Source organism: Mesocricetus auratus, unplaced genomic scaffold (assembly GCF_017639785.1).
Source record: "Mesocricetus auratus isolate SY011 unplaced genomic scaffold, BCM_Maur_2.0 Super-Scaffold_100025, whole genome shotgun sequence".
Classification (NCBI taxonomy): domain Eukaryota; kingdom Metazoa; phylum Chordata; class Mammalia; order Rodentia; family Cricetidae; genus Mesocricetus; species Mesocricetus auratus.
The window spans coordinates 15,046,211-15,061,579 of NW_024429206.1; the positions used below are offsets into that span (position 1 = coordinate 15,046,211).

Genomic DNA, 15,369 nt, shown 5'->3' on the forward strand with positions numbered 1-15,369 from the left:
CACCACACCTTCAGTGTCCTGCCCCACCCACACACCAGGAGACCCATGGTGCCGCCGCAGTAATGAGACCAGAAGGAAGCCTCCTGCTTCTTTAATTGGTTAACAGACAGTGACACGGTATACAGAGAGCACACTCAGGCCAGACGATGCAGGGACAGCGTGGGTGGGGTCAGGACACGGCTCACACACTGTCCAGAGAAACAGGTGGCACAAGGACACACAGGAGGGGCTGAGACGTGAAGATGTCACGGGGTAGGGTGGAGGGCAGCTCACACAGAACCAGGGTGGGGTGGGGTGCTTTGCTGAATCCTCCTTTAGAAATCAAAGAGAAGGCAGGTGGTTGGTGCTGGGTGGCATTGAGGCTCAGTCCTGGGGACTGGATGGGGAGGGGGTGACTAAGGCTTCTACTCTAACAGGCCTGGGGTGGGCGGCAGGTGACAAGGTCTGCCTCACCCTTTGGTTACGGATGGCCAGGCCTGAGCCCTGCAGCTCAGCACCTGACACTGTAAACATTTTTTGGTATTTTTAAGGGACTTTGACCTTCCTCTCTTAGTCTTTGTAAAGTGGGGCTTCCTTAAGAGAATTAGCCAAGGGAATCTTAGGGGAAGCAGAGAGCAGACTTGAGCGAGGTTTGAGGGGAGGCTGCCCGTCTCACCATCTATGGCTAAGGGCCCTGGGAGAGCCCCAGGGGACTATTGCTGTTATCCTTGGCATGGCTGGCGGCTGGGCAGGCAGGGGCATTCAGAGCCACAGGCGGCTGCCCAGGGGGAGAGACCAAGCCCGCTGACCCCAGGGCCTCCCTGGCCTTTATTGCAGGTGGCCTGAGGCTTCCAGGTGCTTCTCCCAGCGGCTGGTCATCTAGGCTGAGGCAAGACGGGCGGGGCTGAGGCAGGAGGCACTGGCTACTGGGACCCCTAGCGGGGCAGTGATTGTCAGCCAGCAGCTTCCTTAGGGGGGAGGAGCAGATATTGCACTTTCACCGTGACAGGTCATGGAGTCTTGGTCCATAAAGTAATCACTGCTTTATATAGAACTTGACACAACAAAGCCACATCTTAAAGGAAGACCATGAAGGTCTCACCTCTCCAGACATTTTTTTCCTCTGCACAAAATAAATAGCTTTCTTTCTGTCTGGGCCCACGCGGCGGGGCACCACTCCTGTGTTGTATGCGTCTCTCCTGCACACCTACAAGCCTAGCCGCTCGGCCCTGAGTCTGAGCCCAGCTTGGCAGCTCCTGAGGCACAGAGCCCCGTCGCTGGACAGCTGGCCTGAGCCGGGTGGACTCAGCCAGCGCAGGGAAGGTGCAGTGGAATTGTGCTCAGTGCTGTGGGGAAGGCAGGGCTCAGACCCAGCATGTGGGACACCTGTCCTTGTTTGGGGAGAAATAAAATGGCTGTCTGCCCTTAAGCTGACACAGCAAGCTGTGGCTCCTTGGAGTAGACATTCAACGGAATGGCATTAAGAAAACCTAAGAACTCCACCTGCCCCAGAGTAGGAAGTTGGTGGAATTGTGGGTCAGGTGAGGCGAGAAGCCCACACCTTGCCGAGTGGACCAGGTGCAGGGCCCACAGCCCAGACTGAGTGGGACCCTGTCACAGTGTGGGTGTCCTAACGTAGCAGGCTGCACTGACACTGAGTTAAGAAAGGAAGCAGCCGAGGAGTGCCTGTTAAAAAAAACCTTATAGAAACCAGATGGAGAAGTAGAAAGGCGTAGAAACGCGACGGGCAGCAGCCATGGCATGGGGCCCCAGCCCACGGCAGGCGAGGAGGTGGAGGTGGGGGCCGGGCGGCTGCAGGCCCAGCTGCCCAAGGTGGATTACCAGGAGCCGGCCTCCAGCCCGTGCTGTGCTCAGGGCCTGGAGGGACACCAGCCCTGTGACTGCACTGAGCTCTGGATAGGGCAGGTGGACGGGTGGGCAGCAGTCTGGGGCTGCCACGGTGCTGGCAGGCCAGGCAAGCGGCAGAAGTTAAGATACAGCCTTTCTCTCCGGCTTGGGTGAAGATTTGCCACACTGCAGTATTCTGTGTAGTGACAGGTCCTGGATCAGCAGATACTGGGTTTCATGCATGTCAACATGTCTGGAGCCAGAAGAGATGGTAACGGGTCTCCACTCTCAAAAACCAGTGCAAAACCAGTGAGGTTGGACAGTTGAGACCTGGAGTCAACAGGGAGCAGGCTGGACCCCCACTGGAGCTGCTACCGAGTGGGAAGGGGCGCCGGTGAACAAAGAGGTGGCAGGCTGGGCTCAGACCCACGCCTGGCACCAGGAGACTGAGGATCAACACAGGGCAACATGTCCAGGAATGCCTCCCGGGCTCATCCTGGTTCCTCTTCTAACACGGGCTGGATATCCTGCCAGCTTCCATGACAAGCTGGGCTCCTCAGAGCCTAGGGCGTGAGGCAAGGCTGGGAGGACTGTGCTGGCATGGCCATGTCTCCCACGGGGTCCTGGGACAAGCTCTCAGCCATGTCTGTGCCTGTCCCCAGCCACCTATGTGTGCCCAGGCCAGGCCTCCCAGTGGGGCCGGTGCCCTGGCCTAGCACCATGGAGACCACAGCGGCTCCTAACGGTGTCCTATTTGGGTCCTGTGGCTGCCCCTGGTTCCAGCCGGCCTGTGATGGTGCGGCCCCAGCAGCTGGCCGCCACACTCATGCTGCGCTGGCCGCGCTGCTCACTGTCCATCTGGCTCTGTGTCCGATCGTGCCGGTGGCTGGGCCCGCCAGGCTGGGCTGAGATGGTGCGCAGCAGGTGGTTCCGGGAGCGCAGGAAGTCACCCTGGCCCGGTAGGCCGAAGCTGCCCTTGCGCAAGGCCATGCGTGTGGCTGTGTTCCTGGCTGGACGTGCCCGATGATTGTACTTGAGCTGGGCCAGGTGGGCCGCGTAGCCATCTGTGATGAACTGTAGAGGGCGGCAGGGTGGGTTGTCAAGCAGCCTGGGGCTCCCCAGGCTGCCGGTGCGTGCCCTCCCGTGCGCCCCACTCACCTGGCACTGCTGCTGCAGCTTCTTTGTGGGCCGGCCCACAATGTAGATGTGCATGGGAGACAGGCTGATGGAGTTGTAGACGGCCACATCCTTTGTGGAACCGTAGGCCGCATGTGCGCGCAGGTGCAGCTGTGGATGAGACAGCCATGGGCGTGGGCTGGGCCTGCCTTGTGCCCCCCCCCGCCCAGTCTTCCCAGGCCCCACCTCAGAGATGAGCAGCTTCAGGAAGTTGGCCTTGTGCCGCAGCGGGTCGTGTACCAGGCCATCGCAGAAGGACACCACACCGTGAGGGAAGTTGTGCTGAGCCAGCCATGCCACCACCCGCTGCTTCTGCATGTCGGGCCGGCCAGTCACATAGATGATGAGGTAGCCCAGGTCCTGCCAGTGTCTGCAGAGGCCAGGGGCAGGCATGGGGTAATCCCAGGGCTGCTCTGCCCTCTCTCCTGCCCAGCTGCCCCCTCTCCGGCCCAGCTGGGGCTCGTTTGGGCCGTTGAAGAGTAAATCTTCAGTTGGCCTTTGTGGTGCCCACCTGCCCTGATGGTAATCCCAGATATGCATAAGGCTGAGGCAGGAGGATGGCAAATTCAAGGCAGCCTGGGCAGTTTAGTGACAGCCTGTGTCAGAAAGTGAAAAGGGGCTGGAGTGTAGCCCATGGCAGAGTGCTAACCCTTGCCTTGTATGATGAGGCCACGTCCTCCGCCTAACACCACACAGAGAAGAGGACGATACATCTCAGCCAGGGCTTGGACAGTGGTGTGTGGGTAGATGGCAGTGTCAAAGCCTCTCTGGACTGAGCTTGGGGGGCAGGTGTTCTAGGTCCCCTCGAAGGAGGCGTCCTTGGAACTGGCCTGGCATCAAGTGTGCCAACAGCTTGCTTGAGGGTACACCAGTCTGGTGACGCCGGCTCAGGCCCTCCAGCCTGTGCTGTGTGCAGTTTCCTCCTCCACCTGGCCCCCACCCACCTTCCAAAAGCCACACCAGGCCCCAAGGGTCACTCACCGCACCACATCCACAGCTCCGGCGCGCACCTTGGGGTCGCTGCCCATGATGGACACACTGGCAGCAAAGGAGCCATCAATACTGAAGACCACAAACTCTGTACCCTTGGGGAGCACGGTGATGTAGCTGTCGGCAAATGTGTGGTCTCCCCTGGTCGTCAGGGATAGCTTGTCAGAACCAGCTGGAGCCTACCCCCACCCCCTCGCTCCCATGCCCAGGAGGCAGGCCTGCCTGCCTCACCAGAGGCACATACCTGACCACCATCTTGATGGGATAGACGCCCACCCCCAGGCGGTGTGTCTCTGGAATGGTGTAGGAGACACGCCCGCTGCTATTGGTCACCAGAGTGTCCAGGTACAGCCACTCACCTGAGGGTGGCTGCGTCATGATGTGCACATCCACCTGAAACCCAGATAAGCTGGTTACAAACCAGCCGTGGCCTGGCTTCAGTCCCTGTACCCTGGCCAGCAGGATGGAGGCACTATGCCAGGCTCCGTGTCCTACCTTCTCCCCAGTCAGGGTGACCATGTCCAAGGGCCCATACATGAACCGGCCTGTCACAGTCTGTGGGCCATCCTCATTGGCAACTGCATCATTGATCCGGTGGTTGGCTGTCACATTCTGGGGAGGCCAAAGGAGAGTGGCTGGGATCTTCTGGGCTCAGCTAATTCCACGCTGCAGTCCAGCCAACAACCCGGCCAGAGCAGGGGGAGGGGCAGCCAACCTTGCGGTGTATTCCTCCTCCCCCGCTCCTACCGCACTCATGGATGGGACTCGATGGCCCCCAGCAGTGCTACGTAGCTGCCCATGGGACTAAAGAGGGTGGCGCCCGTGGGCCTAGGTGCGGGAAGACCCTCACCCGCAGCTTCACGTGGGTCCTCTTGCGCTGCCACTTCTCTCTGGGCTGGGACGGTGTGAATACCGACACCTCTTTGCCATCCAGCTCCAGGATGCTGGAGCTGTCGTGCCGCATGACCTGGGGAACAGAGTCGGGCTGAGGGGCAGGCTCAAGCGTGGGGGGCTGCTCTGGAAAAGGCTCAGCGTCTCCAGGAACTGGCAATGAGCAACTGGGGTCTGTAGGGCTACTGCACCCTCTAACCTTGTCTGCGACCCCTAACCCCAAGTGGTTCCCATCTTTGCTGTGAATGTGCACTCTGTCCCACCCCGACACTCTGCAGATGCCAGACATCCCCGTGGAAGGCCCGGCTGTGTCCCGGCAGTAGGTACCTGTCTCAGGAGAAAGGAGGCGACATCAGTGGACTCCCAGTAGCTGGCGTGGAAGAGGTGCGGCAGGGCCACCGTGGGGAAGGCCGTGAGGGCGTCGGGGCAGTACAGGGCATAGTCAATCCGCTTCTGGCCCCACCACTTGGCAGCGACTACCGGGGGGAAGTCAGGAGGAAGGGTTGTCACAGTCTCCAGGACAGAGACCCTAGTGGGTCACCTGGCACTCAGGCCTGCTCATCTCAGACTAGCCCTCCCTCCAGGTGCAGTCAAAGCAGGTTTTCTCCCAGGCTGGTGACAGGCAAGCAGGTATGCATAGAAAGTGCCCACAGGCAGCCCTGCTGCCCAGAATACAAAGCCCTGTGGCAGTGCTGAGGAGCACGAGGATTTCTGGAGCTGGATGAACTGTCCCAATGCTGTTGGCGACTGACTGAGAAGTGTCCCTACCCTCGTCCCTGCTCAGGTCCTCTTTCTATATTCTTATGTTCTTACTGCTCCCGGGCTTGAACATGTGAAAGGAGGCTCAGAGAGACTTTGGTTTGACAATTTGCAACCTCCAGACAAGGCTCCCTGTCTTCCCGGTGCTTTGCAGAGAGTGAAGGGTGAGTGGTGAGGCCCGGGGCCTTCCGATAAAGGGGCCCTAGTGTCCCCCATCAAGGGAGAAATAGCATGAGGGATGCCATGCCTGGTGGCTGCACATAGGTGCCATCTGGTGGCACTTGTCTCATAAGGCTTCACTCCCGAGTTCTGCCCATGGCCTTCGAGATAGGATCCCCAGGTAGCTCCAAGCCCTGCCCTCTCCTCCCCACCCAAGGCTATTTTCCCATTAGCCTCAGCAAGATCTGGCAGACAGGGCCTAGCAGTGAGTTGGTGAGCCATGCTTGGCGACAGTGAGTGATCTTGGGTTAGAGAGGAGAGTGCTATGGTTGGGGTACCTTCTCCGATGTCCAAGTCAGGGAGGCAGGGGAACCTCTCCAGGTTGGCGCTCACCTGCCTTGCCCTGGCACGGGGACCCTGGGTGGTAGGGGATGGGGGGGGCAGGGCGAGCAAGGATAGGCGCCTGACGCTGGGGGTGTGGCTGAGTGACGAGGGACCCTCTGAGAAGCAAGAACAGGGGAATGGTTCAGACACACACACACACACACACACACACACACACACGCACACACACGCACGCACGCACCCACGCACGCATACATACACACCAGGGGCCCCAACATTGGTAGCAGACCAGAGAGGATATGAGCCAGGACCCACCAAGGGAAGACCTGTAAGAAAGCTGAAACCTCGGAAACCCCCACGGCAGTCCCAGTCCTGGCCCAGCGATTCGGACCACGGCCTCTAAAGTCTCATCTCCACCCTCCCAGTGAGGGCACCGCAGGTTGGCACTGCTGACCAGTCACTTTGGTGGAAGCACCCTGGCCCTGCAGGGGCTCAGCACCCACTTCCTGCCAGGGAGATACCGCTATGGCCCTCTCCTCAGGGATGTCACTCACTCTGGGCAATGCTGGACGCTGTGTAGTTCTCAGCCATGCCCGACACCTGACTGGCAATGCTGATCTCACTGGCTCTGCGGAAACCACGGCTAGCAGGGGCCATGCCAGGCGATGAGGGGGCTGCATGCTCTTGGAAGACTATGTTGTGGGTCTGGAGTGCATCCGCTGTGGGGGGCAGGGACAGAGGTCCAGGTAAGAGAAGCCCTGCCTGACCCTAGGTCTCCCAGCAATGGGAGAGGCCAGCTTGCCAGATCCGGTATGCACCAGGGTGCAGCTGGTTTAGGGTCTTGAGAGCCAAGGGCCTGAGCAGGGATGGGGAGGGCTGGGCAGAGAAGGGTGGACAGATGGACACAGACATGGGGCAGGGAGGGAAGGCATGGGTTCCTGCCCTCCTTGGCCACTTCTTCCCCGTATTTGGCTCCACAGTTGCTGTCTTGAACCAGCCCACAGATTATCAGCATGACCTCGGGCAGCTTCTCAGGGATGCCGTGCGTAGGCCGAGAACAGAGGAAGGTAGTCCCCAGAGTGGCCCTCACATGTAGACTAGGGCCCAGGTGAAGGCAGGACAGAACAGAGCTCAGCTGGAGGAACCAGTCTGGATGGTGTATCAGAAGGGCCTGCACATTCTCACGAAGGGAGGGAGGGAGACCCAGAGGCCCCAAGGTCTTCCAGCTGAGGGGTGAAGGGTGTCTGCTTGAGACCTCACTCTATGTTGTGTCTGCTCCCCGTAGCCTCAGGTAGGGAAATCACACGCTGTCTGACATAGGGACAGCCTCTGTCCATCTCTGGGGAACTGTGACCACTTTGCTTTAGGGTAGCCTCAGCTTCTGATCATTGTGCACAGAGAGGAGGCGCCAAGACTAACTTCCCATGGCCATGCCCTTGTTATCAAGGTCCCACTGACTCTGAGTGGCCAGAGAGGGCACGAGGCGGGTAGAGGACCAAGGGACAGCAGCCAAGCAGACATCAGTCGCCAGGAGTGGGGGGTACACACACTCAGCACAGCCCAGGCTCTGGCGGGGCCCATCCTGCCAGGTGAGCGCGGGAACGGGGACACTGGTCTCCAGGAAGCTGTCCCCGTGGGGGAGGGGGGCCAGGGGGCCGCCCTCCAAGACCAGTTCTGGGTTTCTCTGCACGGTCTCGACTGGAGGCAGACGGGAAGAGAGCAGAGAGGACAAGAACAGACACTCAAGTGGGCCATCTGCACATGTGCTGACACAAACAAGGCTCCTGAGGACCAGGACATGACAAAAGATGCCAGGATACACATTGGAGCAAGGGGATGGGCCACTCCCTCCCACACTCCAGCCAACTCTGGAGTTGGCTGCCTACCACAGTGGGCCCAGTCTACAACACCCCCATCGCAGAAGGCCCGTAGCTCTTTCCCCATTGGGGTGGAGGCCCTAGGCAGCAGGGAAGGCAGTATGACCCTGGCTGTTACTGGGAACCCTCAGCAGGCGTGGACAGGCAGAAGTCCCTCTTGCCCCACTGGGATCAGGGAGCATGACTACATCTGCAGCTCAGCAAGTGTTTACGGGGAACACATGGGGGCAGGTGTCTTGACGCTGCTTCCCTTTTGAAAGACCCACAGTGTGTTGGGGGCTACACCACAGCAGTTATAGTTTTCCCCAACCTGAAAAGAACCCCCACCTTCCTGGGGAGCCTCACCCAGCAGTGTGGAGCAGCCATCCCCCAACGGGTAGCGCTGGTATCGGGGGATGCTGAAGGGTGGCAGGGTGTGGAAGCGCCGCTCCAGCAGCGGCTCTAGGCGGGAGGCTGAAGGGTCCGCGGGGTGGAAGAGGTTGTACACTTGTTGACAAGCTGGCCGAAGCTGGAAAACTGGCAGTGGAGGGGGTAGAGAAAGGAGACTTTGGGTAGTAGGTGGGAGCCTGGGGCCCAGGCTGCCTTCGCCATGTGTTTTTATCAATTTGTGGATCACTGAACCCTTACTAATAAAGATAATTTTTGAGACAGGGTCTCATTATGTAGCTTCTGCTCATACTGACCTCTTCCTGCCGTGGGGCTGGGATTACAAATATGTGCCGTTATGCCCAGCTCCAATTTTTTTAGTTGGAAAAATGATAGTGACACTGGTAAGAACCACAGTTTGGCACCGAAGGGAGTGTGTCCAACAGCAGAGTGGAGGGCTCCTTTTAACCCAGGCTCCCCTGTGGGAGCATCTTCAGCTGGGTGTGACAGGCACACAGGCCAGAGTCACCTCCCCACCGCCCCGCCCCCGCCCATTCCTAGGCTGCATCCTGGCACCGAGGAAGGCTTGGGTGTCAAGCAGCAGCCTTCCCTGGGGAATTAAGAGCCTCCCAGCTTCCCTTCTACTTCACACCCACGTGAGCGTAAGCGCACACTGCTTTCTGAACTTGGTCTTTTCACACCAGCATGTGTAGTTCACCTTATCATCCCCCAGGATGGCAGTGGATCCTACAGAATGGCCTTTGCATGTGTGTGAGAATCTTGAGATGACTCTTAGCAAGGCATGGATGGCTGCCCCCAGGGAGTATGCTCAGTGTGGAGTCCCCTTAGGGCTGAGGCTTTACCTCACCAGCAGGGCTGCTGCTGTGCCTTGTAGAAGAGAAGGAGCAGGGGCACCGGTGGGGGCACTGAGTCTAAGACTTCACTTTAATGCGGCTCCACAGTTCACCTGCTCTGCTTGTGTAAGCCTCTCTGAGCCTGTTCCTCTTCTGCCACTGGGGGTATAGCACCCACTGTGGGGATCATGGGCATCTCTGGGGCTATGCTGGCTAATCCTGGCAAGGATCAGGGATTTCTGGGATGGTAGGATACCGCCTACTGCCCATCTCTACACACCGCGAGGAACTATGGTCTTGTCTGTCCCCGTGGATAGACCCTACATCAGAGACTGACCTCCCCGACCCTGCTGTGTGTCCCCGCTGCTTCAGGGGACCTAGAGAGAGGTATGAAGCAGGAGGTCTCAGGTGACACCTGCTGGAGAGGCATGGAAGGTCCCTTGGTGGTAGAGACACTGAAAGTGCTGGCATGTGACCATGGCGTTGTGACTGACCCCTAGTGGCCCCTATCCAGCTCATGTAGCCTGTCCTACCCCTGTAGGCCTCTCACCGTCCAGGGAGGGGATGACAGTTTTCCTCAAGGCTAGGACTAGCCCCAGCGGGCACCCGAAGAGGAAGAGGTCGGCGATCTCGAAGTCAAACTTGCCCAGGGCCCCGGCACCGTCCAGCATCGTGGAGCTGCTTGAGCGGCGGGAGCTGGGCTCATTCCTCAGTACGCTGGCATGGAGGCTACAGTGGAGGATGTGAGACTCAGACTGGGTCTCATGGTCCCTTAGGGACTGAGCCATGAGCTGTCACACGTGCAGGGCTACCTGCTGGGACACTCCTAGTAACAGCAGGTCACTTCTCCAGGGGAGCCTATTACGGCTGAGATACCCCTGATGGGATCATGCTGCCCTTGACTCCACCTCACTCCTACCCTTAGGACAATGTGTCTCCAGTGGCTGAAGGTGGTCCTTAGTGTGTACAGGACCACAGCACTTGCTAAGCTGGGAAGTTCTCCAATAGGAATTCCCAGAACCCACACATGCAATTGGCTTGTGGCTTGGTGAAGGGACATCCTGGTTCTCCAATGCGGGGCCTTTCTCCTCCTAAGTAGTATTCCCCAAGTCCTACCTGGACAGGAAGGCCTGGTGCTGCTGGATGGTGTCCAGCTCATAGGTGGATGAATCGCTCCTTTTGCGGGGCAGCTGCCTTCTGGGGTCCTCGGTGCCATTGCTGCGGGGGATGTCAATGTTGCTTCGGCTCAGGTGCCGACTACTCTCCAGGCTGGAGCCTCCGCCACTGCCACTGCCACCGCCACTACCACTGGAGCAGTGTGCTGCATTCACCAGGATGCCCGGGGACAGCAGGTCAGCGTCCTGGAATGGCCATGGAGGCTCACTGCCAGGTGGTCCCCAGCCTAGGCCCTTCTTCAGGGTTCTGTGAGCCCCTACCTCCTGACTCCAGGACCTGCTGGCCACTGCCCAGCTGCAGGCTTCTCACCCAACCAGAGGGGAAAGTCTTGTCTCCCACTGCCCCTCAGACTACTGGCTAAGTCCTAGCAGCCTTCATTCCAGGACTGGCTTGGCACACAGTGATCTCTCCCAGGTGATGGCCACTCTACAGCAGGAAGACATCAGGGTCAGACAAAGAGGGGGACAGGGTGCGCCCACCTCACCTCTTAGGACAAGAGCTGCTCCATGCAATACAGCCTTGGTGTGTGAAACTACATGCTCTCCTGGAGCATTGCAACGGTGCTCTAGACCCCAGGCTCTAGCCTGACACTTGTGCTCACCCACACCAGCAACCTGTGTCCTTCCCAAGTGTCTCCCGGGGAGTACTGAGGAACTCTCTTTGGGGCTGCTGTTGACCTGCTTTGGGTATTTTCCTTCCCTTAGTCTGAGACTCGGGGGATATGCTCTCCATGCCTCTGGGCTTGGACATTGTTGAATGAGCAGAATAGACAGAGCATGGACTATGGCGTCCAAGTCAGATCCTCAGGGTCTTGGCTGGGTACACTGCCGTGGGACACAACATGGGCCAGCTGACGGCTCGGTGCTGTACAGCAGGCAGGGAAGCCCATCTCCACGGTGCAGCAGAGACAGCAGGCCTTAGTGGAGTTTGGGAACAAAGGATGCCCCACCCTCTGACCCTGCTTAGGTACCTGCATGCTGACCACGCTGCCCCGGCGGCTGCTGCTTTGACTTTCAGACACTGGCTGGCCACTGTAGCATAGGGCATCAAATGCCAGGATGCCCCCAACACAATCTCCAATCAGGCAGACCTAGAGACAAGATGGCAGAGGCCTGAGTCTTCAGCTGGCACGCTGGGCTGCTAATTGGGAAAAGCACCCCCGTCCCACTACCAGGTCCCCTGGCCAGTCCACCCTGAAAGGTCTTTCTCCACCCGCTGCCACCGCTCACCTGCCCACTGAAGGTCACACCTTCCTGAGACTTGATAAAGTCTCCATAGGCCAGGTTGGCCCGCTGAATCACTGTGGCAACTGCCTCCTGGTACTGCGGTGAAGAAGTGGCCAGCAGGGGCAGGGCAGCCAGGGGGATGTGGTCCTGGCTGCTAGACAGACAGCCCTCATCATGACCGTAGGGGCTGAGGCTGGGGGGAGGGGCTGGGTCAGCAGAGGGCAGGTAAACTCAGCTTGACCCAAAGGCCCTCCCCATCTGGAAAGCAGGGGTCAAACAGAGCTGCCTGCCCCCAAAGTACGTGTGGAGACACTCCCAGGGAGGCCTGGGGCGCAGGCTCTCAGGGCCAGGGCCACCAAGGAGACTCATATCCCGAGACAGGCCAGCATCCACACTCTACAGAATGGAACATGGGCTCCTGGAGAGTGTCCTCCAGGAATCTGAACTTAGTTTGTCTGCACAGGCTCTGCTGCCTCCAGGCTGAGGGGGTCAGATGGTGGGAAAGGACAACCTGGACAGAGGACCTAACTCTGGGGAATCACGTAATGCTCGGGGCCAGAGGTGGGGACAGCTTGTGGCTCCTTCTCCTGGCAGCGGGCATGATGGGTGTTGGCAGGCATATGCCACTCACTTGGAGACAAGGGCGAAGGCGTCAGCACAGATGGGTGGGCAGGGTACCAGGCGGATGGCTAGGTGGCCTAGGGCACTGGGGTAGTGCACACGCATGACAGTGTCGAACACGTTGGTGATAGTATTGGTGTCGCCCTGCTTGGAGCTGGGGTCCCCGGCTCCAGTGTCCAGGATGGTGCCTCCGTGCAGCACCAGCAGCAGCACATGAATCTTGGAGGGTGGAGCGGCTAGTGGCTGGCTCACCTCATCCTGCATGAGTAGTGGTGGACATGAATTCCTTGCCAGGCCTCAGGCACCCTAGATTTTTGTTTTTGTGGTGTTGGGAATTGAACTTAGGACCTCATACATATATGGTAGTATGATAGGCAAATGTTCTACTCCTGAGCCAAATCCCCGGCCTGAGAGCCCTGGTTTTGATTATTTGGTTATGGGGTCTGGGCTGACTGCCTCGGCCCTTCCCTTGGACCCCTGCAAGGACCAGAGAGAGGAGGAAGTGGTGTGGCCTGACCAGCAGACTCAAGAAAGGGTATGTTCTAGAGAAACCACCAGTTCCACTTTCTTCAGGGTCTCAGGCAACAGCTTCTGCTTGGGTGACCAGGCCTCTGTATGTCTGCTGCATGTCTGCTTTCAGGTATAGGTCTGGCTTGGCCCGAATAGTCAGGCCATGCTGGCCCGGAGGCAAGGGGATCATTAGGATTTGCCAAGGCTAACGAAGTAGTTTAGTTCTAAGGTTCTCCACTTGTCACTCAGCCCAAAGTCCCGTTACTTCCAGAATCTAAGGCCAAGGTCCTCAAGAGCAGAGGGATCCTGGCAGAGGCAGGGTCCTAAGCACACTGCAGCGGGAAGGGAAGATCAAGTCATGAACCTGCCTTCCTACTGGCCAGACCTGCGCTGAAGTCCAAGGGAGACCCTGGAGTAACGCATGGCTACGCACAGGGGTACGGAGCTATCCCTTTCACAGACAAGGTGGCAGGCTGGAGGCCCAGGCCCTGGTCATTTGGCTCCACAGCACCGAGACAGAATCGCAACCTGAGCTCCTGATAGTTCTCTGGCATCCCAGGCTGGGGCCCCTGTCCCCAGGCCTCTCCCTGAATGCCCACTGAGTCCCAGGCCTGTGTCTGAGAAGGACCACTGTTTTGTATCTGTTGTGCCGTGTTATGTTCAGGAGTGTGGGGAAGAGAGTAGAGGAGATACTGACTTGGGGTTTGCTCTCCTCCAGGACTGGGGGAGGAACAGCTGCACATACAGAGCTGCCCACCACAGGCTGGTCTGGGCAGAGGGAATGGTGGCCACTCCTGTCGGGGTCAAGTCCATGGACTTCTCCAATGCAGTGAGTACAAGGTTACAGAAGAAGAACCTGCCAGCTCCTGGACAGGGTGTGCAATCTAGCTGAACCTTGTTACCTGAGGGTGGCTGGGACTGGGCTGGTGCGGTGTCAAGATTACCCTCTGTATACTTGTCTGGCTGGACCCTTCAATGGTTAGCCCTTCAGGGACTCCCACAGGCCCAAAAACAGCTTTCTTCACATTCAGCCTAAGACAGGAACGCCCCCTGCCCTGAACTCTAGGGGGAACAGAGCTCACGAGATTAGTAAAGTCAGCTATAGGGAGCCAGGGCAACCCCCAGTCAATGTTCTGTCAAGCCACCGTTCTATGACGGAAGGTTCCGGTTTGGGGGCTCAGAGGGTCAGAAGAGTCTGACTTTGGATGGTGGGGCCCTGCAGCCAGTGCTGGGCTCCTCCAAAAGCACACCCCAAAGCAGAGCCTGAGCTGTAGGCCCCGCCCCTCCCCTGGGGGACAATCAGAGCTGTGTGCGCTATGTTGGAAGGACCTCTGCTTGCTTTGCCTAACATTAGGCAGTGACTGACAATCATTCCCCTCACCTACTACCCTTCTAGAAAAGTGTGCCTCCACCTCAGACCTCAAAGGAGAAGACCCCAGGAGGGAAAGAGGTGTGCCTGCCTCTCCCACGCCCTCCAGGGAGACCAGAATTCCCATGAAGGCGTTATATCCACCTTGGGCAGCCTGAAAACAGAACAGGGCAATGACTGTGACCACAGCATGGGACAACCCTGGTCCGGCCTGGCTCCTGCCCCAGTGCAAACAGCTCTGACGGCCTGCAGGTGGAAGGGGCGCGAGCTCAGCAAAGAACCCCCAAAGCGGACACAGGCTCCATAAAGACAGCTTTATTGGACACACTGAGTTCTGCCTGACCCCAAGGGCCACAGCCACATCACTTCTGCCTAGGCGACTTTAGCTTGCTTCCCTTGACTCCTTTTATCTTCCAGTGCCACAGATATGATGGGAACCTGGTGATGCTCTTAGATTTACTCTGGAATTTACAAGGTTCTCATTTTACTTCCCCAAAGGAGGAGCTTGGCCAAGGTTTTCCTTGAGGGCTGTCTGCTGTTCCTGGTTCTCATGAATACCATAAGAGACAGGGCTGGCCAGTGTCTCCATAGAAAAGTGGCAAGGGAACGGACCCCTGGCCTCTGGTGACTGTCTGGCTAAGTGTGAATGTGAGGTTTTGGAGAGCTCTGTCTCTGTACCCTCTCCCCAGCCCCCTCCCCACAACCGTAGTCACTTGGTGTCCAGGGTACCCACCTCGATGATGTTCAGTTGCTCCACACTGGAGGCCACCCTGAACTCAGGCCCACTCTGGTGGTATAGGCCGTCTGTAACACAGAAGCCACAATAACTGCTGGTGCTGTGAACACTGGTAGCCAAAAGCGAGCTCTGGCCAAGGAGTCCCTCAAGCCCCTGGGTCCCACCATGGTGTAAAAACTGGGTAAGATGGGAGCAGGCTGCACCCTCACCCCCCAGGCTGGTTACCCTGTGGGTCCTCAGGCTCTGGATTCTCCATTTTGTCCATGAGGTCATTGGAGTTCCACTTAGTGATGTCCTTGGGGAATACTTCCTGGTTGTACAGGTCCTCTGCAGGAGAAAGAGGGACTTCAGGGGGACTGGAGACACACTGGGCCTCCTGTGTTCCTGGAGCCCACAAACACAAGTGTTCCCAGCTTTGCCTCCCCCCTCCCTATCTTAACAGGACAGCCAGGCAACTGCAGACCGCTGGCCTTTCTCCACCACATGG

The 15,369-nt window shown here is 58.4% G+C and overlaps 1 protein-coding gene across 9 annotated transcripts in view; it reads right to left on the reverse strand.

The window, feature by feature from the left end:
• Positions 1-75: 75 nt before the first annotated feature.
• Pitpnm2 (phosphatidylinositol transfer protein membrane associated 2) overlaps positions 76-15,369 on the reverse strand; it is a 127,664-nt gene continuing 112,370 nt past the window's right edge. For 3 of the 9 annotated variants that reach the window (XM_040731154.1, XM_021233255.2, XM_021233256.2), the window contains 19 exons: positions 15,108-15,209; positions 14,880-14,950; positions 12,278-12,525; positions 11,650-11,839; positions 11,391-11,510; positions 10,361-10,605; positions 9,795-9,973; positions 8,370-8,540; positions 7,696-7,845; positions 6,702-6,866; positions 6,141-6,302; positions 5,212-5,360; positions 4,844-4,960; positions 4,489-4,605; positions 4,238-4,386; positions 3,985-4,134; positions 3,190-3,373; positions 2,986-3,114; positions 76-2,901 (listed from right to left, as the gene is read on the reverse strand). In XM_040731154.1, coding sequence (XP_040587088.1) covers positions 2,578-2,901; positions 2,986-3,114; positions 3,190-3,373; positions 3,985-4,134; positions 4,238-4,386; positions 4,489-4,605; positions 4,844-4,960; positions 5,212-5,360; positions 6,141-6,302; positions 6,702-6,866; positions 7,696-7,845; positions 8,370-8,540; positions 9,795-9,973; positions 10,361-10,605; positions 11,391-11,510; positions 11,650-11,839; positions 12,278-12,525; positions 14,880-14,950; positions 15,108-15,209 — 3,122 coding nt within the window. In that variant the 3' untranslated portion in view covers positions 76-2,577. Of the gene's footprint in view, positions 2,902-2,985; positions 3,115-3,189; positions 3,374-3,984; positions 4,135-4,237; positions 4,387-4,488; positions 4,606-4,843; positions 4,961-5,211; positions 5,361-6,140; positions 6,303-6,701; positions 6,867-7,695; positions 7,846-8,369; positions 8,541-9,794; positions 9,974-10,360; positions 10,606-10,626; positions 10,847-11,390; positions 11,511-11,649; positions 11,840-12,277; positions 12,526-14,446; positions 14,608-14,879; positions 14,951-15,107; positions 15,210-15,369 lie in introns of those variants that run through there. The other 6 variants (XM_040731156.1, XM_040731155.1, XM_040731157.1 and 3 more) reach the window with 6 other exon arrangements.